The sequence below is a fragment of the Cladophialophora psammophila genome, assembly GCF_000585535.1.
Source record: "Cladophialophora psammophila CBS 110553 chromosome Unknown aczJe-supercont1.3, whole genome shotgun sequence".
Taxonomy (NCBI): domain Eukaryota; kingdom Fungi; phylum Ascomycota; class Eurotiomycetes; order Chaetothyriales; family Herpotrichiellaceae; genus Cladophialophora; species Cladophialophora psammophila.
This window is the reverse complement of record NW_006912924.1, coordinates 1542914-1567799: the sequence shown is the minus strand read 5'-3', so window position 1 is coordinate 1567799 and position 24886 is coordinate 1542914. Positions and strand designations below refer to the sequence as shown.

Sequence of the window (24886 nt, the reverse complement as noted above, 5' to 3'; positions counted from 1 at the left end):
TCTCGGAAAACTGGGGGATGCGGTTGATGACGGAGACGTCTCCGCTGGTCCACACATGCTCGCGGCCCCCCCGAGAGTACTGTAGTATACCACGTCCTCGGTACACACAGTGTCAAAGACGTTCTCAGCTCTATGTAATATGGAGGAGCTAATCTGCTGCGCCCGGTTCATTCAGTCCCAACGAATCGCCACGCGTCCAATTGACGTCCAAGAACAGGTAGGAGATCAACCACTTCCCCTGTCCCTGCCCTTGGCCTTGACCTTGGCCTTCCTTTCGGAAACTCCAGTAGTAGTACCCGCCTTCTTGGAAGACTCTACCGATGTCGTCGGGGTCGGTGCCGCAGATGGCGTGCAGTGCGGAGCGGGCGTGCGCGACGGTGTCAGATTGAAAGGTGATGGTGAAGTTGGAGGACGCGTGCTGGAGGGGGGGGGAGATGGCCCGTCAGATGGAAGCATTTGCGGAGGGAGAGGACTGTTTGCAGGTAGAGCGCGAGAATCGCCTCCCTTGCGTGCAATCATGCAATCATGGAGAGAAGTCGAGAAGAAGACGAAGGAAGATTCGTTGACTCACCAGCATCCGGTAGAACCTCGTCTCAGCATTCATCGCCCACTGTGCTAGCCCGTCCCTGCCTCTGTGGCTACCGAATGGATAGGTGACAACGCAGTCGCTGGTAAAGAGGGCAGCCCATTTTTGCGCAGCGCCGTGGTCTACCATGCACGCGTCAAGGACATAGCCGTATTCGTTGAGTAGGTTCGTTATTTGTTGGTGTTCGCACAGGTATCTCACTCTATCCTCGATCGTTTCCGGGATCGCCAGTGAAGATACGGTTTTCGAGGACCGGCTTTTGACTCCATTTTGCAAGCCATTGCTCGGTGGGGTTGGCTCTGAATAGGAGTACGAGAGCGGATGGTTCACTGCCAATATTGCTGGTCTAGGAGACATTCTTGGATCGCAGCTGATATTTTTCTGTATCTTCTGGCTGAGATGGACGATTGTAAGCTTGTGTGTCCCCCCCCCCCCCAATGATTCCGATATCTTTTTGCTTTTACAAACCGTGCCTGGATCGTCCTGATTGGCTGCCGCAAGACCCGTTCTCATCTGTGAAGGATCCTTGACTGAGGTCGAGCGGGGTCTTAGCAACCTGCATGCACATCTGGGGCTTCCCCATATTGTGGAGTGAACCACTCCACGCATTCCAGTTGGCGGAGGGAATAATAAACTTCCAGTCCACGCAGGAAGTGCGCAAAATGCTCCCCACCGGCAGAGGTAAGGGGGGTCTTTTCCGGTCTCGATTTCCAGGAAACGTGACAGATGGCTTGTAGAGCGAGTTGATCTGGGCCTGGCTGGCATCCCTGCTATCCTGCCGCGGGAGTGTCATAGAAGTAAAACCCTTCACCCTCGGGGCTCCAGTGAGGGTTGGTGCGGTCGCCTTCTCGACCCTCCAGACCCAGGAGTTCACCTTGTGGTGAGGTTCCTGAAAAGGCCATTTCAAAATTGAATCGGGGTATATCAAATGTCGGGACATCGAATCCTGGGACGAAATTCAAAATTCGATCCGGCGACTCCAGATTGGGAACAGCGAATCCAGCATGGATATCCGTCGAAGTACTTGGGGTGTCACTCGAAACATATCCAGTGGCTACCTTTTTCAACAATCGGCGGACCTTCTCAGCAGCCACACGAGCAAATGGTAAGGCATCCTGGTGCCTGGCCAAAAATACGGCGGCGGACTCGATATTGTCAATGATCTTGCCGCGGTCTGGTGTCGTGGTGGCCAGAAGGTCATGTGTGGAATCACTTCTCACATAAAGGAGGAGTGTAAGCGTCGCGTTCCAGAGATAGCCCATGGTATGAAAGAGGGATGCTTGAAGAGTACCAGAACTTCCGGCGTTGATAGCAGACGTGGTAACGTGGACAAGGGACATGGCCATTTCAATGCACTTTGCAGCCGCCACAACTGATTCTTCCTTGACTTCCATTTGCTTTTCTCGTTTCTGCACAACCAAGTTCAGAAACGCTCGGTACAGGAGGATCCTCAGATTTAGGTAGCCTGAGACAAGAACGGTTAGTTCCGCTGGCACCGGGTCGGGCTGAGAGAAATCAAGTACGTACGCAATCGGATAATAAGCCCGTGGGGCTCCTTTGACCATGTAGAGTCGTGATACCAACCGTCGTACCAAGCGCAAATAGCACCATCCGCAGCACGAAGAGCAGCTGCACGTTCAGTTACTCCAGAGTGTTTGAAAGCCAGCGAGTAAACTTGCTCATAGGCATCCCAAGCTAGGTAGGAAAACTGCCGCATACGTTCTAGATATTGGAGATCGATCGGAGAGGTATCCAGCGGAAATGGTCTGACATCAACCTCTCGGGGCTGAATCCCGCACGGACGACCTGACAGAGTAGCGAGTTCCCTGTTGAGAGATTAGAAAGGCCCGGGCTAGCACAGAGATATGGAACCGACGTTTCATATATGAAAAGGCACCTGTCTCTGGCTTAGCATGAATCTTGGGTGGACTGAAATATCATGTGGACTTACCACCAAGTTGCACACCAGCCATTAGTATCAAGAACGTGAGCGTCTAGCGGCATGAGCTCTCTGTGCAGGCCAATGGCGTACCCTACCCTTGCTGAAGTTCCCAGCATTGCATATGCTTCGTGAAGCCTTTGTTGGTTAAAGAGCCAAACGAACTAAGTAGCTCATTAACCTTCGATCAATCAGGGCTGAATACTTGGGGATCACTCACTGCGAGGAACAGGGAGTTTACCGCAGACATGTCCCCGCCAGAAAAAGGTACATCCGCAAAGGTGGATTTGGCCAGGTTGAAGCAGGTCTCCCCATATGGTGAAGCAAGGGCATCGTTTCTGACTCGATCATCTGGGTCGACAGTGCTGCACTGATGACCGTGGGCGAGAACCATGTACAAGACAGCTGCCCAGAGTTCATAGCCCTTTCCTTCCGTGGGTAGGCCTTCCCAGAAGTTGCGGTAGCGTTCCATGAAACTGATGCGATTCAAGATAGGATATAGGCGATGGGCAGTTTGGAAGTACCGGTTGACGTAGTCGTCTGCAACCGGTCTGGGGGGCAGTGACGATCCTGTCACTTTGGCAAACCTGAGGTTTGCCGCATTGTCAAGCCATAGCCTAGCTCTGTTGAGAGGCCATTCTATCCGGGAGTTGGCCGGCTGATCTTCCGATTCCTCTGCAGCTTCTACCGCACTGATGATGGCATTTGATGACGATCCTCCGTAGAACTCGGGATTTCTTGAGATGGTCAGATAGTTCACACCCCGCAGCAATTGAGCCATGTCGTCCTCACTCTGACTCGGTTCGGTCGCAGGCCCGTATACTTGGTCGGAATGGCGAGGGGGACTTGGGCCCGGCTCATTTTGATTCTGGCCAGTGGTATATCCTTCATAGATGCGCAAGCGGTCTTCGAGCTGAGCAATCCTCCTGATACGCAGGCAATGGTGAGCTGCCATCAACACATGGAGAGGCACCGCCAACTCACTTCATCGCTTTTGCCAAGGTGAGCTTCTCGGGCGCTCGAACATCACCTCCATAGTGACACGGAAGGGAGTTCTCTTGACAGGTTTTGCAAGGGCTGCCTCCATTGCACTTTTCAAGCCCTTGTCAGACTTTTCTCCGTTGACTGCACGATGATTGACATTGGGACGTACCTTGCGGCGCAGCGCTCTGCAGTTGGAACACGCCTGTTCTGTCTTGGTTCTTTTGACACTGGGTTGCGAAGGTGGTACTGGCGTGGGAAGACCCAGGTTGGACTCGTGCTCTCTCTTACGGTCGGGGGCGATCTCTCTGAACTGCATCATGGCATCGTCGCGGATGGGTTGGCTGGGACCTGGTGGGAGAGTGTTGATGGGATGGTGAGTCGGCGACATGGTGGAAATTCTGGTGGAGTGAGAAGAGGAAACTTAGCGCCATGCACCCCACAAAAGGCCTTCTTCTCTCCTCTTCACTCTTACATATATATACTCTCTACTCCTCGTATCAATATGGAAACACATACGGAAAGCGATCCCCCCAGATCTGCCCCGGACCGTGTCTGGCTTCTAGATCTGGTGCATGTCATTAACCATGTATTCTACAGCTATTTTGACAAGAGAAGCGGAAGGGAAGTTCTCCCCGCTGTCACGATCGTCACCCATAGTTGTCAGGGCAGTCAGGCACTTCAGGTTCGTGTCTCTTCTCATCTGCATATGCTACCTGCTGTTCCTTGGCTCGGCTGCTTCTCCTACGCCGCATCAACAGATGAAACGACACCGGCTTGTTTGCTCTCCAAATGGCGTACTTGCTCGGCCTTTTCTACCAGAGTATCCGTCTCGACTTGATCTTTGACGAAGAGTGTATCAATCTCCTCCAGGGTCAGACCGCGAGTTTCAGGGTACAGGAACCAAACTAAGTTTCCGTCAGCATGGCCAGCCAGGAAAAGAAAAGCTGGACGTCTTACCAATGGGCAGTTGCAGAAAGGTGAAGATTATGAATACGATGTACAGCCGCCAGTGGATATTGGCAATACCGATCGGGCCAACCTTGACTGCGAAAACATCAGATATTTGATTGATAGTTTGAAAGCAGCAGAGGCTGAACTCACCGATAATGAAGGTGAAGGTCCCTGGATCGGTCAAATGTCAGCATCGGTTCCAGCTTCAAAATCATCGCCCGTCTTCGGTCCCCAAGCTAGCTCACTTACAGTTTGCAAACGCATTCAATGCATTTCCGATATGTCTGTATCTGACAGGTACGAGTTCAGGGCCAAGGCACCAAGGACTGTTGCACGTCAGCAATTGTCCGAGTCTCACGATTGCCAACTTACGCCGGCAGCCAGCTCCAACCGAACGCCACACATATCAAGCACGTCGCTCCGAAAGCTACCCACAGCTGTCCAGTCCCTCCATTCTTGACCATGGGCGTATAAATACAATACCCGACTAACATTGGGATTGTCCCAGAAACAAGCAGCTTCTTCCGGCCCACTCGCTCAATCAGGGCAATGCCAAACAAGGAACCCACCCAGAAACTGATGGATGCGACGCCGCCCAAGACCAAAGAAAGTTTAGCCGAGATTCCCAGTTGCAAGAAGACAGTGCTGGAATAATAGATGACGATGTTGACCTGGATGCAAGCATTTAGCGACGCGATCGTCGACTGAAGACCGTGGGGCAACCTACTCCCGGTAATTGTTGGATCATCTGAATGATAAAAACGAGAGCCATTCGGAAAGGAATCTTCTGACCAGATCTATCATAGAAGATGGTTTTAAGACTGTACTCGCCAAAGTGGTCTTCCAGAGCAATGGCGGCGAGGATTTCGCTGCGTTCGGCCTGGACAACTTCATGTTCGATCGGGAGGCCCTTAAGAGCTGACATGACTATGTCCGCCTCTTCGATTCGGTTCTTCGAATACAGCCATCGGGGGCTTTCTGGTAGCCAGGGAAGACTAACAATGGTGACGATGGCAAACACTGCCTGGAAGGCTGTCACAAAGTCAGCACTCAGGATCACCCCATGCATCAATCAAAAGGTCCGACGTGCCAATTGGAAAGCGCCACACAACTTGTCCGGTGAGGTGGAAGAAGCCATAGTTCATCCAATACGCGATTACAATCCCAAACGCTGCAATTGATAACTGGGTAGCGACCAATTGCCCCCGATGTTTGGCTTTGGATGTTTCAGAGACCCAGGTGGGCACTGTCCCGGTGTTCATCCCGTTGCCAATGCCCGAGATGATTCTCCCGACAATGAGCTGAGCCACACTGTACGATGAGGTCTGGAGTACAGCGCCTTGAACAAGAGTTAGTTGCAGCGTTTCCCCTTCGGACCATTTTACTTGCCAACCACCATTATTGCCATCCCGAGTCCAATTGTGCGCTTCCGACCAAGAGAAGAACCCCAAATCGCGGCGACAAGACATCCAATCATGCAGCCGATATCATATATGGAAACAACGGTGGAAATGGTATCGGCATTGGTGGCCTTCGGAAACCAGTCAGCACCACCTTCCATTGAAGAAGCGAACTCAATACCCACTGCGATGTTGACGGCTTCGAGGAAATAGGGAGTAGAGATGATACTCCCCATGATTCCTTGGTCATAGCCTAGTGGTATCTGGGTCAGTCCTGTCCCTCACGGTTCTCGGTCATCGGCCTTACCGAACAACAGAAAGGCGCTGGCAGAGCACAAGCTGATGGCCCATGAAAGAGCAGAGCCTTCCAGGCCCAAGAAAGGTTTGCTGCGTGGAGACATGATATCTAGGTCGGCTTGCAACTGTGCAAACTTCTCATCCTGGTTGATGAGAGATGATGGACAAGACTCAACATATATGCCCACGGTAGCATATCCGCATGTATCGTTGACTTGTCTGTGGAGTTGCGAATCCGCCGAGGCACCAAAGGAACACCATGCAAGGAACGGAAACGACCATCCACGCATCCCCATTGGCCATTCTACACCGCTCCACGTATCCCTATTGGACGAGAGTATCATCTCCACAAGTTCTGCGGCCTCGTGGACTCGGTTTTGGCATCGATGCGGAGTCGGTAGTTGTATGGGGAGTCTGGTGCAACTTCCCCGGATCTGTTCAATGTCTTATTTAAATCCAGATCCCGAACGAGCCACGGTCACCTCGAAGGATATATGCAGAAAGAGCATCAACAAAGAATGCGCTGCCCAATCGGACAACAGGGGTGTTTGTAAAGCTTTGCTTTTGACCTTCCGAAGACCACGCGGAACTCTTGATCGGAGGGTCTGGATTCAATTGAAACATTTGTAGCCTTGTTGGACCACGAGCGGGTGGGCCATAAAGGGTTTCCTCGGTGTCTCGACACTCATCGTTCCTGTCGACAATACATCCATTGAGCCCCGAACAATAAGCATCACAACAATCATCGACATCCTCACAATGGCCGATACAGAGAAGATACTCGCCGAACTAGCATCCTTGCGAAGTACGGTGTCCTCTCTCCAGAAATCTCTATCAGAGACCCAAGACATTCAAGCCGTTCAATGGCTTCTCAATCACTACACCGCGCTCCACGACGACGCATGCTTCGACCTCGAGAAGCGGCAGGAGTGGGAGAACCTGTTCTGTGAAGACGGCGTCGCCGTCTACCCTTACGGCCAACACGTCGGGCGCGCCGGCAAAGGAGCATGGGCGTTTGGCGGCGTGAGCTACTTCGAGTGCTGCCAACTCCTCTCGTCCAACTTCGACATTGAATTCTCCCCAAACCGCAAGCGCGCGTACGTGCGCACGAACTGCATCGCGCAGTGGATGAAGCGCAAGGACATCTACGACGACCACTTCGACGAGGGAGGCTTCTACAACTGGGTCCTGAGGAAGGAGGCCGACGGCAAGTGGAGGATCGAGAGGGTCCATTTGACCATTACCTGGACGACGGGCGAGGATCCTACGGGCGTGGGCCCAAAGACCAAGGCGCCCGCAAAGCTTTGATGGAGCATGTAGATAGGCGCGTCGAAAACGAGACATCGAATCGCAATTCGTTTTCGAGAGAAACAGCCCCAACGTTGTCGTCCTGCAGCGAGCACGAAGCACACCCGCATGTGAAGCGAAACGTCTTTTTTGAGTAACAGCGGTGGGCAGGAGTTGGTTGGAGGGAGGCAATTATGAGAATAGTCATTGTCTTCGTCATTGTCCTTGTGCCTTGGATCTATTCCCGTTACCTTGTTCGATCGATCGATCGTCTCAAGGTATCCCGACCGACTGACCGACCACCAGTTTCCGCCCTATCCAAACCCATTGGATTTTGATTTTTGATGTTTCATTTCAGCTTCATCCATCATTCCGTCGTTAAGATTGCGCGTCCCTCCTTTCTTGCCAAACACCGCCCAAAATAACAGGAAAGCCAAATCTCTTCTCTACCTCTCCAAAAAAAAAAACCAAATGCAGGCTGCGTGTTGTTCGTCCATTCCAAGCAAATAGGTCACGAGTCGACGTCCAGCAACTTTAATGGTGCGGTGTGAACGGCGCGAAGAAAATCCCATCCAAGAAACGATAAAAGCATGGTGTCTCACCCCCTAATTTTTCTCACACACACATGAGAGGCATACCAGACCACGTCAATGAATGGGCACGAGACGAGCTCCGGCGAGGCTTATTCTTCGCTCCCAGAGCCGCCCGCGATGACGGCGCCATGCTTGAAGAGATGCCGATGCATATCGCGGCGCTTGTGCTTCATCAAGTGGCGTTTCGCGTCTGCTTCGTCGAAGAAAGGCACCATTTCCCCACCAGACGACGACGACGACACGCCAGGCTCTGGGCCTGTTTCACGCCGGCTCTTCTTCTCTTTCTCGTGGTGAAAATCGTCGTAGCCGAGCGCGCTGACGGTCGTGTATGTGACGGCATTGGAAGTTGCAGCGTTCGTCTCCAAGGCGGCGGCAGAGATATCGGTGGTGGTGACGGGTGTAACTTTTGGCGGTGACGCGGCGGACTCTTGCACCTCGCTGACGGTACCGTCCGAGGCGACAGCCAAGGCCATCGGAGGTCCCACCGTCGCAAAGGGCTCTCGCGCGTCGAAGGACGCCGTGGACGACCCTAATACTGAAGTTGACGCAGTAGTTGGCACGGCCACAAAGTTTGCCGCGGAGGCACCGACCGTGCCGAATGTCTTGCTGTGTCGCCCGTTGCCACCGCGGCTAAACGCCGTTGTAGGAACAGATACACTCGTTGGAGGCGTGGGGACCACTGGTGGGATCCCTGACGGTACACCATGGACGCTGACTGATGCAGTAGGCGCTTGCGTCGACGAGGGAGGGAATGGCGCGCCGGTGCTGGAAATCTCGCCTCCAGTGTTCTGGAAGACCTTGAGCGAGTTGACGGACCAATATGCATCCTGAAACGCAGACGGATTGTTCTGCACGAAACTCTGGCAGGTCGATGCCTTTGATCCGCACACAGGGTCCGAAGTCCACACGTTTCCAGCCCAGTCGCCGCAGAAGGTCGTATCAAAGACGATCTGGTTGTTGTTGAAGAAGTCGTCTATGTTACATCCTCCGGCGAAGGAAGCCACGGGTTGGCCCCAGTTGCTGGGATCTGGTGTCCCCGAGGCTATGTCTGACGGGATAGCTGAGCGGGGGAAAAACCAGATGTTGATGGCCGAGGAGGTCCATTCAGTTGTGTATACGCCGCCTTGGCCTTGGTTGAACCCTGTTCCGTAACTGGCGTCGTTGGTAGTCCCAATTTGGCATCCTGCGTTTGTCGCTTGGCCGACGGCCTTTATGTCGCAGTTCGGGGTGGAGACCGAGCCTGAAAACATGCCGTTGTTTGTGATGCTACACCCGGAGGTGGTGTGAAGGGTCATGGCGTTGGACACTTGCGAATTGACACCCTCGATGATATCGATCTCTCCTGCATTTGGCCAGTTGGGGCCAACGGTCCAGAAGGCCGGCCATGTACCACAGACCCCGCCCGGCATGTGTGACAGATCCAGGATGATGAGGCCATGGGTATAAGACTTTTTGCTTGTTAAGCGGACGCTTTGACGGCCAGAGCCTGACGCAACGTTTGTATGATCAACGCCCATATAAACGGCGCCGTTGTCGGTGTTGATAAGCCCACCGCTTTGGGCGGTGTTCTGGTCCACATATTGCACATAACCGTTCGTGGGGTCTGCGTCCTGATACTCGTGTCAGCACTGGGGGTTGGAATTTTATAGAAGGGCCGGGTCCTACTGTGAAAAAGTCAAACATGGAAAAGAATTGATCAACGCTGTAGTCATCCTCCAGCACATATCCAGCTGTGCTCAAAGAGACAAGCCCCGCCAGGGTGACAAGAAAAGAAGAAGCCAACATATTTGCTAGATTGGAAAAAAGATCGACAGAAAGGAGCGACGATTGCAAAGATGCAAGTTCAAAGGGCAAAGGAATGGACGCAAATATGCTGGCTTGAGAAGAAGTAATGGAAGAATGACCTATCCACGAGGAAGAGGACGGACCAAGTCCCAAGGCATGAAATATGTATACCAAGAGGGAGCTTGGGTACGTAGAGAAAGGGGTGAGCCATGGTCCAGATCCCGTCCTGGGCGTCTGTGTGCAGGCGGGCCAAAGAGAAGTATCCATACCAAGGTACGCATCGAGGCTGCCATGCACAGCTGACGTGCAGAAGGGCAATAAGCTTTATGGATTGGCACATTGATGCCTGAAAGCGCTGAAGAGGAGCGAGGGATATATTCCATATACGCTCATGTGAACGTGGACTGGCGGGTCACGAAGCGAGGGAAGACGAACCAATACCACCCCATCGAGCAAGGCCCTCATCCTGCAAGGCCCTCATCCTGCAAGGACAGGAACATTGGGAATCCACCAAAAGAGGGCGATGGGGTGCTGAATGGTTGTGGAAGGGCTGATTAAGGAGAGAAGGGTCTCTCTCCCTGCACTGAGCGAAGCTTTTTGGTGAACAATCTGGAAGGGATGGGAGAAGTGGTACTCGGTATAGCTTGAAACGATGGTCTTGGATGCGATCCTCGCGTAGCCTCGGCATATTTGAAACACGGCGAGGACGGAGCCTGATAACCTTGATAGGGTAAAAGCATTGACCCTCTACTGAAAATTGGCTTGAGCTTTAACTGAACGGGTCATGGGCTCGGGCAGGGAGAAAGACCAAGAAAAACAGGAGGAAGTGAAGAATCCAAGGGGCGGCTGAGCTCACCAATCGGGGCTGGAAAAGGCTCTGGTCACGTGTCAGGCTGGAGCCCATCGGCCCAGTTCGAAACATTCCACGTCTCATCGCTTTGGGGCGCATCAAAGGCTCCACCATGTACCGAGGAAAAGGAGAAACCCAAGCCAACTGTCCATGACAACTGGAAAAGGGAAAATATTCTGTTCATTATTGGATGCATCAAGCTATACGCAGGCTGGGCAGGCTAACTGAGGAACGACGTCTTCCATGCGTGCCTGACCCAGGCATTTCTGGTGGTACAGATGTCGGCAGGAAAACGCCACAATGGGACCAAGCTCTCCCGCAGGTCCAACGCCCACATCGGAACTGTCAGCCTCAAATGGCTCTTGCGAGTTCACGCCGACTGTGGCTTTGCCTTTTCCTCGACTATCATCGTCTTCGACCACAGATTCGCCCTCGTGGATCCGCCGTCGGCGGAGGAGTCGGGCTTCTTCTCTTTTCTGCCATTGCTCCCAAACCTTTTCGCCGACGCCGGGCCCCCAAACACGTCGCCGACAGACTTCGCATACCTGCCCTCGGGGTCTCCAACCCCGCTGTCTGAGAGCGGCCACTTCATCCAAGCGCACAAAACAATCCTTATCTAGCATCGAATTCGATAGGCCTAGAAGTGACTCCTCATATGCGTACGCTGAAAAGATGGAACTGATCACATTCCGCAGTTCCGATAGAGACGGGCTTGCTTCAGCAGCATGTGAGAGGAATGCGCGTAGGATACGCAAAAAAAACATGTCTCGACCGGAACCTCCCTCTCGCATAGATGTAGTGCTTGTTAGGAGTGCAGTGAAAACCTGCTGAATGACTGTTCGGAGTGCTTTTGTTGTTTCCGGACCATTTCCCTCTGGTTGTGTGTCCTCGTCCAGTGGAACATGGATCGACACATCTCGAGCTATCGACACCACGCAGAGAATAAGGTCAAGCCAGAGATTCTCCTCAAAAGACAATGCGCGTGTCGCACTTGCAGATCTTCTCGGCGACTTAGAAACGGTCAGTGTCTTGGGTGCATTTTTCATTTGCCCTTGGCACAACCAGATGCCCACTCGAGTGTATTTTTCCAATGACTCGAGTAAGTTCATCGTCGGATGTTGGACGGATGCATCATCAGCCTGGTCAACAAAATCTGACTTCAAGCTCTTCAAGGTTGAGCCCAAGAAGGCCAAGTGCCTGGTCAACCGATCCATCGCTTCCTTCACTTGTCCTTGTCGAACCTGCAAGATCACTACAGCGTCAATGATGCCGCTGTCTTCGATTGTTGGCAGAACTTCCGCAAGCCGAATGTCGCCCTCTTTAATCTTCTCCACGTAATCTCTCACGTGTGAAGGGTCGAACTGGCAAAGAAGGCGGACATACAGTTCCATAATCTCATGGTCATAGTTCCGACGCGAGCGCAGATGGTCTTCGGGCTCCAAAAGCGTTCTCAGATACTCAAACTGCCCAAAAAGATCTTCGGTCAAAACTTGCAGGAAGACGTAGTGCAAGTCCGGCGCGACTTCGTCAATAGCGGTGGCACATCTTTGGACGTCGATGCTGATTAAGTCCAGGGCATGCTTCCGGATGGTTTCTCTGATGTCTTCTCGCTGTTGTTTCACGATGGATGATTCTGATCGGAGAAATTCAACAATACAGGCAAATACACCAACTTGGTCGTGACTGTCCAGGAAGAACGTTGATATCATATCAGCATATTGACGTTCTTGCTTGAAAATAGACTTGAGGACACGGTAGAACCTCGCTTCCTGGAGCAACGGAACAAAGTCAAGTACGTTTGGTGGCTGGTAGACCGAAAGGAGGTATTCTATGCTCAACTCGGCATCTTCTTGCAAGTCATCTTCCGGGTACCGACAAAGTCGACTGAAGATCTCTTGTAGGATTGTTCCCGACAGTACCAGATACTGAGGATATTTGGCAAGGTTGCGCGCAATGAACATGTCCAAATATATGGTGTCATCAGAGTCGAACTCTGACGACATCACTTCTAACAATATCCGAACGATGTATTGGCGAGTATAAGTCCTCGTTACTGTCGCTTGGTTTCGGTCGAGGCTACTGGGTGGATCGTCGCCACCCGAGTTGAGATAGCTGTCTTCGAACGCCTCATTCAGGGCCGCGATGAAACTTGCGGTATCGAAATGAAGTACCCGAGACAGATGCTCGAAAGAGGTCGCAGGTTTCAAGGTGGAATCGCCCCTCCTTTTGGCCACTCCATTTGCACCTGAGCCCCCGGAAAAGAAAAAGTCGTAGACTTGGCCTTTGGCATGCACGGAGTTCTCGTCGTCTAAAGGATTTCCTGTAGGATACACGCGACCTGTCAAGATAAAGGAGATGTAAGGGAAAATTTTCTGGGCGACATTGTATCTGTCAACCACGTCGACAGATCGCTGACGTGGAAGATCCTCACTGTCAGCCAAATCGAGTAGCATCATCAGGGGTGTCGTGAAGTCGCAGAAGGCCATTGTCCAGACATAAATGTAGGCATCGTACAGAGCATATTGTTTGCAGAGAGTTGTCACTTGATCAATGTCCATTGTGGAAGTATCCAGCATGCAGACGATCTCTTCCAGTACCGACGGGGTGTGTGTCTGGACAAAATGGTTGATCAGGGTCTTCAAAGCGGGTGGAGGTACTGAGGTGATCCTTTGATCCAGTATGTACGGTTCAAGAACATCCACAAATAAAGGTCCGTGGCCGTGCTCCTCATACCATGAGAAGACTTCCTCGAAAAGAAACTCCTGATCCTCCATGGCAAGACATGCTTTGATGCAGGCGTCTGCAAGCTCAGTCATTTGGGGCTTTTCGATCTGATCACTCCCAGCTTGTTGGTTCTTGCCGAAGGCGTACTTCAAGGAGGCGGTCATCATCTCGACGAGCTTTTCCCTGACGACACCTGCACGAACATTGTCTTCTTCAGGTAGACCAATGGTGACCTGTTCCCCTTCACCTTGGTAATACTTGGTAGCGAGCCGGATGGCGCCAATGAAATCGCCAACATTTATCATGGCCAAAAGTCGATCAGCCCAATTTGTCAGAACGCCAGTCCAAACGTCATTGAAGCCGAGCAAGAACAGCCTGCCCTTGTATGCCCGGAAGCTCATGTGAAACGCATCCGCAACCACACCGTGCATGGACATGTCCTCTTCATCAAGCTGTTCGATGATCGCTCGTAGCTGCTGTGAGTAGAGATCTGCATGATATATGTTCTTCTTCAAAAGGTCAAAGGCTTCAGTCACATGCATCGTGAGATCCTCGATGATGAGGAGCTGTTGCGTGATGGTCAGAACAGCCAGCACTGATTTATTGAGCCATTGGACAGCCACAATTGCCTCGTCAGCTTGATAACGACTTCGAGCCAGGAACTGTAGTTCGGGGGGTTTGTTCTTTTCAGTAGCGTCGTCTCCCTGGGTGCCATGAACTTCCAAGACCGTGAGGATGTTGGACCAGGCATAAACAAGCTTTGTCTTTGAGACTTCGGAATCCTGAGACTTGAGTTTGATCGCCGGAAACCAAGCCAGTGCCGCAGTCATTGCGCTGTGCGCTGCTACCTCTTTGGGACGGGCAGCTTTATGCTGGGTCTGTGCTACAGGCGTAGTCGAGACGATGACAAGCAAATATGGTGTCAACATGGCCACGAGTCCCAGGCTATCTGTCTTTTGCTCTATATTCCCCAAAGGCAACGGAGAGAATGCCAGGACAGAGCTTTTCTTCGATGGCTTGGATGATCGCGACACAACCTCGGGGTACCGCCCTAGAATTCGAGTGGTGCGGACCACGCGACCAACTGCTCCCATTCCGCGAGTTGCTAGGTGCGAGAATGCCATACCCTTGTCATCGGCCGAGACAAGCGCAGTATGCCTGTAGCCTAGGAACCCGATGTGAAGAACAGCGCTGTCTAATATGTGCCCGTCTCCCCGTCGAGCTTGAGGCTGAGAGGCCTCAATGGGCTGGATGTGTAGAAAGGGTCTGGAAGGTCTCGACAGGTCCCAGGTAAAGATGTGGCCAGTTTCGTGTCCGACGGCGATAGTAGTATGATCGGCAGATATTGCGAGGGCCGTGACCGCGCCACTCTCTGCTGCTTTCGTACCGCTACCGATGATTGCTTTGTGATTTTGATAATGGTCAAAGACCAGAACAACCCCTTTGGACGTCCCCAACACCAGCTGGTCTGCCACAGCCAGACATGTTGGGCTTCCGAAATTCCTTCTTCCGATCTCCGAAAATGCTTGCCCAGTAATCTTTCTAAACTTGCTCCACCTGATCACATCCCATGGATTTATGGTCTCGTCTGGCTCGGAAGGGGTGTGGAGACCCTGGCTCGCGGCAGAGGAGTGGCGGGAATGGGCACCAAGGAATGCAGGCGAGCTCGATCGTAGAGGTGAGAGTTGGGAACTTGAAAGGCGAGATTGAAACCGGATATCGAAGGGACGGTGGATGGTCGCGGGGCTCCCTCTGCGAGCGGGACTGCGGATTGAGGCTGCATCACTTCGAGGGGAGGAAAGCACCGAGTCTTGTACAGATGGGGTGTCATCGGGCGTTGAAACGGAATCGTCAATACTGAGGACATTGGTCGCTTCATTGGACGGTGGAATATTGTCTGCTCCATTTGTTCCCGGCATGTCTAGTCCTCCTTCTCCCTCGATTTGACGATGATCTCCATTTTCTACCTCGAGCACTGCATCAAGTGCGTCAATCTTGTTCTCCACGGGCTCGTGTGGTTCGGGCGCTATTATGTCTGGCACATCGTGGTCGTCCTGGGCTCCTGACTCTTGGCCAATCTCGCCCACATGTTCGCCATGGTCTTCACCGCGCAGGAAGCTCTCGCCCTCATCTAGGGTCGAGTTCATCGGGGTATCGTCGACACAATCATTGCTTCGTGTGCATCGTCACAGCCAAGTCGAGTCTCCTGCGACCTCCCCAAGTAGCGGAGCACCGAAGATGCAGCAGGCAGAAGCAAAATAATGGGTTTGGGCCAATGGCTCTGGAGTTCTCGGATCGCAGGTAATATCAGCAGGAAGGGAGGGTAAGTCAAGAAAACATCTATCGCAGAGCCTAAAACAGGACAACAAAGAGGAGAAGCTGGTGAACTGGAGTTCTGCAGACGAGACAAATGCTATACCTGTGGATGGGTTACGCAGCCACGATGTGATACGACGGTCGACGACACGGCAGACACGGCCAAACACGGGACCATGTGGATGGAGGATGGTCCAGGATGGTTCAGTTGGCGGGGAAATGCTCTCCCGTAAAGGGTACGGTGGACCACAGTGGCGGAAACGCTGGGCGCGCAGTTGGGCGCATCAACCGGTTAGCCATGCCTCGTCCCCTTCCAGGTCTGGTCCTCCCAATTAATATGTCCAAGTGCATGTACTTCGTGCCGGCCGATTTGCAGCTCCATCACAGGTCAGTGAGTCTGGCGGAGGACTCGTACAGCATATCCGGTTCCCGCCGACAAACAAGCGAAGGAGGGCGGTGGTCGAGATTGACTCGGGGAACAGGCCCTTGCGAACGAGGAATTTTCATCAAACTAGCGTCGCCGACTCCGCAAACTTCCTCGGCATCTTTTCTGTCTCTCTGTGGGTTTCCAGCCTCCATCCTCTCGCCTCTCGCCTCTCCAGCTGCGGCGAATTCGTATGTCAGCCCGCTACCGAGTCCATGACCCATTAGCCAGTACCTCTACCGCTGCAGCCCTCTACCATCATTTCCTTCCCCCTCGGCCGTAACCACACCATTTCTACGTCGCCTCATCTACCGTCAACAATCCTCTCTCTTCCACCTGATCCTCACGCAACCACCGCCCGGTGATTGATCTACGACACGCCAGAGAGAACAGAAATGACGAGATAACAAAAGAATGACGACAGTTTCGCCGCCCAAACCTTGGGAGCGTGCTGGATCAACCGGTAAATAGTTCTCCAGCTCAACAAGCCTCTGCGAAAACATCTATACTGACGATTGGACCTTCATAGCTCCCTCTGGCACAAGCACACCTATAACCTCCACAGCCATGACCGCGCCTTCACTCATCAACGCCTCCTCCACCTCCACCTCCACAGACTCCGCTGCCCCAGCTCTCCCCGACCGACCTTCGACACTAAACAACGTCGTCAATCAAAATGCTTCTAACTTCACAAATCAGAACCGCTTTGGCATGAATAGCAACCCTTACTCTTCGCCTTATTCCTCCTATTCGTCTCCCTACTCGAGGTTCGGCGGCGGCATGTATGGTGGAGGCATGTACGGAGGCGGTTATGGGTATGGCGGAATGTATAGCAGTGGCATGTATGGGGGATATGGAAACTACCCGGGCATGCCAGGAGATCCAAATAACCAGAGTCTGACCCAGACGTGGAACAACAGCACAGCGGCGACATTTCAAATTATGGAGAGTATTGTCGGCGCGTTTGGTGGGTTTGCGCAAATGCTGGAGAGCTCTTATATGACGACGCGTTCCTCGTTCTTCGGTAAGCCAACTTCCTAGCCAGAACAACATTGAGACTGACTTCTCTGGAAAGCAATGGTCTCCATGGCCGAGCAACTCGGGAATCTACGCCAGACCCTAGGCTCTGTTCTCGGAATCTTCACTCTAATGCGCTGGCTTCGGACCTTAGTCGCAAAACTCACGGGTCGTCCACCACCAGCCGATGCAACAGCCCTTACACCCGCAGCTTTTTCATCCTTTCTCAATGGCGGCAACAGCTCTACACCTGCAACATTGCCTGATGGCTCCGCTGCACCGGCCCGCCCCTCAAGAAAACCATTCATCATGTTCGCCATCGCAGTCTTCGGCCTGCCCTACCTAATGAGCAAGCTAATCCGCGCCATGGCCCGCTCGCAAGAGGAAGAAATGCGTCGCCACCAGGAAGCCGCGCTGACATACACTGTTGGTCAGAACGGAGAGCAAATCCCTATCGATCCCAAAAAACTCGACTTTTGCAGAGTCTTGTATGACTACACCCCCACGCCACAGTCCGGGGGCATGGATCTCGAGGCAAAGAAAGGCGACTTTGTTGCAGTGCTTTCCAAGACCGATCCAATGGGCAATGCCAGCGAATGGTGGAGGTGTCGTGCTCGAGACGGCAAGATGGGATACCTCCCATGTCCCTACCTCGAACCCATTCAAAGACCTATGCAAAAGATCACCCCACAAATCACGGAAGGGAACGTCGAACAGACTCAGATACCCATGCAGAAGACCACCCCACAAATCACAGAAGGAGACGAGATATATCAGTCGAAGCTTCTCCCCCAAACAGGTGAAATAGAGGAAGCGCGTTACAATCCGCTGTATGCGCCGGTGGCGAAGAAGAATCACGCCGCGGCGGAGCCAGTGCTCAAAGGACCAAAGATAGATAGCAAGCCCGGCGACATTACGGCGGAGAGTTTCCAGAAGAGCGCCTTTTATTCATGATGCAAACCGATCGAGGAGGGAACAAAAGCAGTGTAGGGGCGAAATTGAGTGTTTTGTCTTTGTCTTTTTCCTTCCGTCCTCCAACAACCAATACCCTTGAGGTTGCTCAGGAGCTCAGGAGTATTCATATAATGGGGGGGAAGAAACCGCCCTTTTCACGTTTATGCCTCTCTCTTTCTCTCTCTCCCCCCCCCCCCCCCCCCCCCCCCCTCTCTCGTGAGTATGCACCACGCATGCACGTCTGTATATATACACAAAGCGTAGGAAGAATCCCGGCACCGTTTCCCTCTTCCTTCCCTCTGCGCTTCAGTCGTCCATCTTCCGTCTCCCTTCGCTTTGTGGAAGGGGGATTCTGTCCTTTTGGTGCGAAAATCAAACTAAGCAGGTTGGTATCAATGATCGCGCCCTGCTTTGCGGTGAGCTAAAGGGGAGTGACGGGAACGGGAACCGAGAGAGAATGCTCAAAGGGAGACGGAAGGGATGTCTCCGATTCTATTTCTGTTCCTACACCCAGGTTTTTATGTTCTAAAGCATGTTTGATTCATACACGGTATAATGTTTCGGCGTTTCTCTACCCCCCCCCCCCCCCCACGAATCATTTTATTATATATTAACAGATGTCGGGGATCTAAAGTGTCTCTCGGAGCAGACTGCTCGAGTCGACTCTGGTGCCTCTCGTTATATCTGCATCTCTGTATGCTAGATACCCTCCGTTCATCTTTCACGAGATACGTTCGAAGTGGCTCCACTCTCTCCCCCTCCTCTCTGTCCTCTCGCAAAGGCATCATGAGATGTATGGGTTACTTAGTTCTTCACCTCGATGGAGGCTCGAGGCTGATTTCGAACCTCTGAATCTATATGAAGAAAAGAGCCAATTCTGGTATTTGCAGGAGGACACTATCAATAACTAGCTATCTAGCACCCAGTCAACCGGGCCATGGCCGCAGCTGGCTCACGGATGGCTCATGGGCAACCCATCACAAAATGGCGTTGGGCGAAAGTGGTTAACAACCCTTCGAAGCAAAAGCCGTTGAGGCAAAGCAAAACTTTTTTGTGGGGGGGGAGGGGGGGGGCCAAGTCACAGCGCGCGCGAACAGGATCGCGGCGGAAAATGTGGCCGTGAAGCTGACAATTTAGCAATCCACACAACAAGCCCATGAAATAAACACGCTCAAAGGCGCCGTCGGCCGCCAAAGCTCCTCGCAAGGCGAAGCCCGGTTGCGTTGCGTTGTGTTGTCCTGCAGTCTTCTCCTTTTCTGATCAAGGACGCCAGCATGGTACAGGTTTCATCAACCCAGAAATCACCATCTACACAAACATTCTGATGGAATGTGCAGCATAGACAGGTACAAAAGCTCCAGCGAATTCAGAGCCTGCCTCGGTGGTGCATGCCTCTCGCCTGTAAGTAAAGATAGGGCAGTGTTAGTGATGAAATTTAGGGATTCAGCATGAGCAGACGTGATAGATGGACATACCTCTTGCACGCTATCACCCTCGTCGTCACCCAGAAAAGCGCCCTCGTCACTTTCATCAGTATCCTCACTACTATCATCACTATCCTCTGTAGATTCCTCACCCCAGCTACCTCGTCGAGTTGACGAACGACTCGCACCATTGACGACAAGTGGGCCAGTTGGTGATGTCGAGCCACTGCTGTATCCTGATCTGTCCCTGTTAGCCCGAGACGGTCCACTCGCCGACTCTTTCAACGGCGCAGAGGCAAGTTGTCTGGACTTCGAGCTGGTGGCTTTAGAAGATAATGCCACGCTCTTCTTTTGCTTCGATGAGCTGCTTTCGTTCTTCGTCTCCTGCAACGGCATTCTCGATGAGCCTAAAGTCGAACTCTTAGTCGTCGTTGTCATCGAAGGCTCCTCTTTCTCTTGTTTGACGCTGATCTTGCGATTGGAAAGGTATCTACCGTCGAGGTCGTGGACAGCACTGAGGGCTTCGGATGAAGTTTTGTATCGTGCCCGAGCAGTACCCTTGTTCTTACCCGGATTGCGGCTGTCAGGGTGGATCTCAAGGTAGATAACGTGGCCGTAACGTTTGAGGAGACTGCGCAGCTCACTCTCAGATTGATAATAGGGTAAGCCGGAGATGAAGATCTTGCTGCCGTCATTAACACGACCGACAGGGAGAGCTGTAGTAGGCGAAGATGGATGCTGTACAGAGTCGCTAGTGAAGCGAGTGCTGTACTGGGTTGTAGGGGGGATGGTGCTTGCGAGAGTCGATGGGGCCAGGTACGAATGTCGAGGGACACACACCCCAGATGGGTATGATGGAGTAGTTAGAGCTCTGGTGGGATCGAGAGTAGGCACCCCTGGCTGAGCAGGCCAAGAGGCCATCGTTGCAAACTGTGAGTTGTAGCTCATGGATGGTGTTGGATGGGCGGAGGAAGCGTAAAGAGGGTCTCTTCAGATACGTTAGCGATGGACAGCATTATTCACCAAGAAAACATACGCTGAAGATCGTGTTGTCACAGCAGGGCCTAGTAGTGTTGGGTGAGAAAGCCCGGCTGGTCTTTCAGAGGCGACGACCCCATTACTTTCCTTTGGTCCTTCGACTCTTCTCAGAGTCCCGTCCTTCTCCAGGGCGACCAATTTGACACGGACACGATAGCCGTTCCAGCCCTGAGTGCAGAGGTTCTCTGTGTCTCGTGAGCGTGTGGATGAACCTGTTGGGGCCGAACATACCATAGACCTTGATGGCATCAGACCTACCCTTGATGGTGCAATGCCCCATCTGTGTTCCGTTTCCAACGTCGAAGACTTCAGCTTTCAGGCTCTGTTCACCTCCCAGACTTCTGGTCATGTCCTTGAGCTCTTGCCATCGGCAGTGGCGGGGAATCTGAGAAATCGGGATCAGCTTCAGATATGACATCGTTTGAACCACCTCAACTTACATCCTGGACAAGAATGATATAATGTTGCTCGTCTTTGCTCGAATGACGAGATCGATGACGTTCTTGTTTTTGAGGCATTTCCCGGAGACTTCACAAAGACTGGCAGCGTCAATGCTTCAAAGCCAAGTCTGAGCGTCTGTCAAAGTTGTCGGCTGTTCTTTTTGGTTCTTCCACCATATGGCTGCAGATTGGCCAATGGACTTGACACTCTTGTTGACAGACGCCTTCACCGCAATTATGAGGGAACAGGAGGTGAAAGTCGGCTCTTATAGATTTCAACTGATGCATATGGATCAGGTCGCGAGTGGAATCTTTGACCACTTCCCCTTAAAAGATGGAAGAGGGTCGCTTGCTTGAGACCACCAAGGAGGAACAGGCTGTCCAGCAGCGGCAAGGTGGACCTAGAGCGGACAGGGGTCAAGGGATGGAACCATTGATCTTCTTTCCGACCAAGTGGCTAGGGCGCGAAATACGAGCCTTGCTTTCCGGAGGAGGGGTAAAACCAGTAGGAGGAAAGACTTCTGGAATCCCTGGGTCGGAATTTCTGATATGACAAAGATATCTTTCGTTGGAGGAGAAAGTCATCTTTTGAGCGAGATCGAGAACTGATTTATAGACTTGACCTACCCAACCCTTTCGATGATGGTACACAGTGGCTTGAATCCTCAATGCAGTACATCTCTCGTCTATTGGGGGATGTCTTCGCAACCAGCATCTGATTCAGATCCGCCATAGTGGAGAAGATGGCATTGAATCTCTGAGCTGAAGCCAATAAAACGATCCACAGGAATAGGCCGGAATAAAGCTCGCAGGTGACCCCCATCGTGGAAAATATGATATCAGATATCGCCTCTGGCTTGCATGTTGAGCAATGAGGGCTTTCACTCTGGGAGCAATCAACCACAAGGCAGTTATGCCAGTTGAGCAAGCCTCCCTTATAGTGAGTGGCGCACTATATCGGACATGTGGTTCGGGAATATCCTTGTTTAACGCTCGACCCAAATGTAGTACCTGCAAGCCTCTTGGAGATGGAATAACGTCGACCAATCGAAGTCGATCCGGCACTGTAGGGTCAGTAAACCGAGAAAGTCTGATCAGAGCCAAATGTCTCGCGGAGAAAGTCTTGACAGGCATGTGGACGGACCATTGAGATCTGTTGACAACAATAGTGCTATCGGGAAGGGGGGGGAGGGGGTGGTTATGTGCAAGTAGGCCAGCTGGAGCAACCCCTGGGCAGGACCTGACGTAAACGAAGAAAAAAAGACTTGCTGCAAGTCAAGACAAGATTCTTTGGTTCGACTGGACCCGAGAGCTCTCAAGAGCTTATAGATTCATTCGGCCCCGGCTAGTAGGGGGGCGGATCGAGCATGGAGCTGGAGAAACGCTGGCGCCAAGGGGACGATGGCCGTGTTCCCAATCTCTTGATACGTTCATGAGGGATCCGAGTTTTAACCCCTGCTGGGATGATCGTGTACGCCAACCTCGGGTCAGACAATGCCATCGATCTCAAGAGGACGTCCTCGTCCAGTGTCCAGCCAGTTCACCTCATCATCGTTGAGCAACCTCTTGGGAGAGTGCACTAGAAGAAAAGAATGCTCCGGAAAGCTTCTGGAGGGGAGGACGGTGTAATGCCACATGCCTTGGTCGCGATCGAGCTAGTACAGCTCTTGGGATCCCAAAGTTTCTCGCGTAGCAGCACATTGGTGGCTTGCCAGGGTCAGCTGGGCTGGGAGGCCAGAGATCTCGGTCTTCGATTTCCCGTGCCATATGCAAGATGCCTGATGGGGATTAAATTCGACCCTGCAAGGACAATGCTGCCGCAAGGCCGCAGTCGCTAGGTGGCAGGCCGGGGAAACGGAAGACACCATGGCTGTAACTGGGACACCATCATCGCACGTTTGGTGAATTGCAGTGAGCGTTCTGATACGCCGAGGTCGCTGGTTGACACGAGATGCGGTGTCGCCCATTACGAGTATTCTCCCTGTTGCCCACGAGCAAAACAAGCCCCAGCTCAGCGGTCTTTCCTTGTCCTGACTCTTGACATCTGAGGGCCGGAGCCTCATTTTACACCTGGTGGCACAGCAGGCCGTAGGATCCGGGGACGCTGGGAATACGCTGTGGTGGTGGTCCGATGGTGAAGGTCCCAACTTGGTGCAAGAATGTGCGACCTTGATCCGATCCGGACAACCCCGATTTTTGGAAGCTATCTCATCGAGATCTCGACTGGTGACAAAGGATGGCCCTCAATTTCATTGGGGGGCCGCGCTAGCGGTTTGTGCTGCTTCGCGCGTACGCGGTCGTGAAACGAACAGAAGGAGGTGGGATCATGCCTGCTCAGGCTTGCTCAGGCTTGCTCAGGCTTGCTCAGGCTTGCTCAGGCTTGCTCCTCAACTGGAGAAGCCAAGTAGCGATCATGTCGGTCACCGATCGGCCGTCGCTGGGACGAGCTGCTCATTCGTCCATATGATGTTGCTGTCACTTTTTCAAGAATGGATCCTCGATGGGTTGACCAGTAGCTTGCCAAACTGACATGCTCCCGCTCCAGCGATACCCCAGCAGGTTTGCTTCCGGATTTCAGCCATGGTGCGTGACGCAAACAAATTGTTTGTAGATTGGAAAGGTGGCAGGGGCCACCAAAAAGAATTGCGGCGTCTTGAACTATTATCCTCATGTGACTATGGCCATGCTTGCCCGATTGTGCAGGGGAACCAAAAAAAGATGTTTGCCGCTGCTGTCAGATGCCTCTAGCAGGTCTTTTCCTTGATACATTGTATGCAAAATACAACACATGCTTCCAACGCTCAGTTATGCCAGATATACCTGCTCAGACATCGTTGCGCCCTCGCGTTCAAAGAATGTGGCAAAGATAATAACATGCCCTTGTACGCTCTTAATCTTGTCAAACTCCCAGATCGGAATAAAGTGGCAGCAGTCCCAGTCCGTCCTCCAAACCAGTACCCTTTAAAAACAGCCCGTTGGGGCCTGTTGTCTGGAAAAGCCAGCTCATCTCGCAGCTTTTGATCCATTCTGACGGTCCACCTTGTTGCACCATTGTGGGATCATCTTGAACACGGTCTCCCACAACAAGTCCCGATTATCCATCTGCTTGAGTTATGGCCAATGGGGCGGCACCTGCATTTCCTCCGTGTGCCGTATTCGTTGTCGTACGAGATATCCTTTGTTCCCGGACGTCTCCATCTCTCCATCCTTACTCGCTAATTGCATGTCTCCATCGTGTTCAATCTTTCGTTTCGAAGGTTCCAGGGTGCAAGTTAGGAGGAATTGCAATCGGAGGAGGGGGCGGAAAAAGGAAGAAGGCGGGGGGGGGGGGGGGGCCTCTGAAAAGGATGGGCCCAACAGAACTGAATCAATCAATTCATTTGACAAAGCCAACCACGTTGGCACATCTTTGGCAGTAGTAGGAATTCATGCCGAATCTGACCGCGCCACTGCTTTGGGCAGGAAGCGAAGTATCTATGCTCAGGGATCGTTGACAGCGAGAGCAGCGAACAATGTCTAGGGAGGTCTTGGGGGAAGCGGAAGCGCTCGATGACACGGTGCTGATGCTATCGTCGCTCTTATTGGCCTTGGGAGTGATTTTGGTGGGTTTGGAGCCATTGGCAGCCAGTGTCTGTAGCTGCAAGATTGAAGGCGTCGTTGATGGAGCCATTGTGAAAGCTGGGAGAAGTTGTTCAAGGGTGGTGTGGGATGGTACTGAAGAGAGGCCTCAGCAAGGTCGGGCTCTTCTCAGAAGGCAATGGTGTAGAAGGGAAAATGGGAAAGACGGGGGGAGGGGCGGGCGAGGTAGCAGGAAGACCGTTGGAGCGTAGATAATAAGTTCGTGTGCGGAAAGGGTAGAGTACTCGGGGATTGCAAC

The 24886-nt window shown here is 52.5% G+C and overlaps 10 protein-coding genes across 10 annotated transcripts; 2 read left to right on the top strand and 8 right to left on the bottom strand.

Moving 5' to 3' along the window:
- Positions 1–148: 148 nt before the first annotated feature.
- A1O5_02754 (uncharacterized protein) lies at positions 149–943 on the bottom strand (the record flags this gene model as incomplete). The annotated part of the gene is made up of 2 exons (XM_007743368.1): positions 149–418; positions 572–943. 2 exons carry the CDS (start codon positions 941–943, stop codon positions 149–151), a joined length of 642 nt encoding a protein of 213 aa, XP_007741558.1.
- Positions 944–1356: 413 nt separating this feature from the next.
- On the bottom strand, positions 1357–3306 carry A1O5_02753 (uncharacterized protein; the record flags this gene model as incomplete). The annotated part of the gene is made up of 4 exons (XM_007743367.1): positions 1357–2051; positions 2114–2412; positions 2538–2689; positions 2746–3306. The coding sequence occupies 4 exons, from the start codon at positions 3304–3306 to the stop codon at positions 1357–1359; spliced, it is 1707 nt and encodes a 568-aa protein (XP_007741557.1).
- A 204-nt stretch (positions 3307–3510) lies between these two features.
- On the bottom strand, positions 3511–3897 carry A1O5_02752 (uncharacterized protein; the record flags this gene model as incomplete). The annotated part of the gene is made up of 1 exon (XM_007743366.1): positions 3511–3897. The coding sequence occupies one exon, from the start codon at positions 3895–3897 to the stop codon at positions 3511–3513; it is 387 nt and encodes a 128-aa protein (XP_007741556.1).
- Positions 3898–4250: 353 nt separating this feature from the next.
- A1O5_02751 (uncharacterized protein) lies at positions 4251–6261 on the bottom strand (the record flags this gene model as incomplete). Its single annotated transcript, XM_007743365.1, has 10 exons — positions 4251–4414; positions 4467–4553; positions 4611–4631; positions 4710–4786; positions 4833–5131; positions 5188–5509; positions 5547–5771; positions 5846–5991; positions 6046–6113; positions 6168–6261. 10 exons carry the CDS (start codon positions 6259–6261, stop codon positions 4251–4253), a joined length of 1503 nt encoding a protein of 500 aa, XP_007741555.1.
- Positions 6262–6916: 655 nt separating this feature from the next.
- Positions 6917–7465, top strand: A1O5_02750 (uncharacterized protein; the record flags this gene model as incomplete). Its single annotated transcript, XM_007743364.1, has 1 exon — positions 6917–7465. The coding sequence occupies one exon, from the start codon at positions 6917–6919 to the stop codon at positions 7463–7465; it is 549 nt and encodes a 182-aa protein (XP_007741554.1).
- A 661-nt stretch (positions 7466–8126) lies between these two features.
- Positions 8127–9822, bottom strand: A1O5_02749 (endo-1,3(4)-beta-glucanase; the record flags this gene model as incomplete). Its single annotated transcript, XM_007743363.1, has 2 exons — positions 8127–9647; positions 9703–9822. 2 exons carry the CDS (start codon positions 9820–9822, stop codon positions 8127–8129), a joined length of 1641 nt encoding a protein of 546 aa, XP_007741553.1.
- Positions 9823–10872: 1050 nt separating this feature from the next.
- A1O5_02748 (uncharacterized protein) lies at positions 10873–15543 on the bottom strand (the record flags this gene model as incomplete). The annotated part of the gene is made up of 1 exon (XM_007743362.1): positions 10873–15543. One exon carries the CDS (start codon positions 15541–15543, stop codon positions 10873–10875), a length of 4671 nt encoding a protein of 1556 aa, XP_007741552.1.
- A 1007-nt stretch (positions 15544–16550) lies between these two features.
- On the top strand, positions 16551–18107 carry A1O5_02747 (uncharacterized protein; the record flags this gene model as incomplete). Its single annotated transcript, XM_007743361.1, has 3 exons — positions 16551–16599; positions 16666–17160; positions 17212–18107. 3 exons carry the CDS (start codon positions 16551–16553, stop codon positions 18105–18107), a joined length of 1440 nt encoding a protein of 479 aa, XP_007741551.1.
- A 1366-nt stretch (positions 18108–19473) lies between these two features.
- Positions 19474–20987, bottom strand: A1O5_02746 (uncharacterized protein; the record flags this gene model as incomplete). The annotated part of the gene is made up of 4 exons (XM_007743360.1): positions 19474–19506; positions 19583–20519; positions 20568–20754; positions 20801–20987. The coding sequence occupies 4 exons, from the start codon at positions 20985–20987 to the stop codon at positions 19474–19476; spliced, it is 1344 nt and encodes a 447-aa protein (XP_007741550.1).
- Positions 20988–24385: 3398 nt separating this feature from the next.
- A1O5_02745 (uncharacterized protein) lies at positions 24386–24679 on the bottom strand (the record flags this gene model as incomplete). The annotated part of the gene is made up of 1 exon (XM_007743359.1): positions 24386–24679. The coding sequence occupies one exon, from the start codon at positions 24677–24679 to the stop codon at positions 24386–24388; it is 294 nt and encodes a 97-aa protein (XP_007741549.1).
- Between the last annotated feature and the right edge of the window lie 207 nt (positions 24680–24886).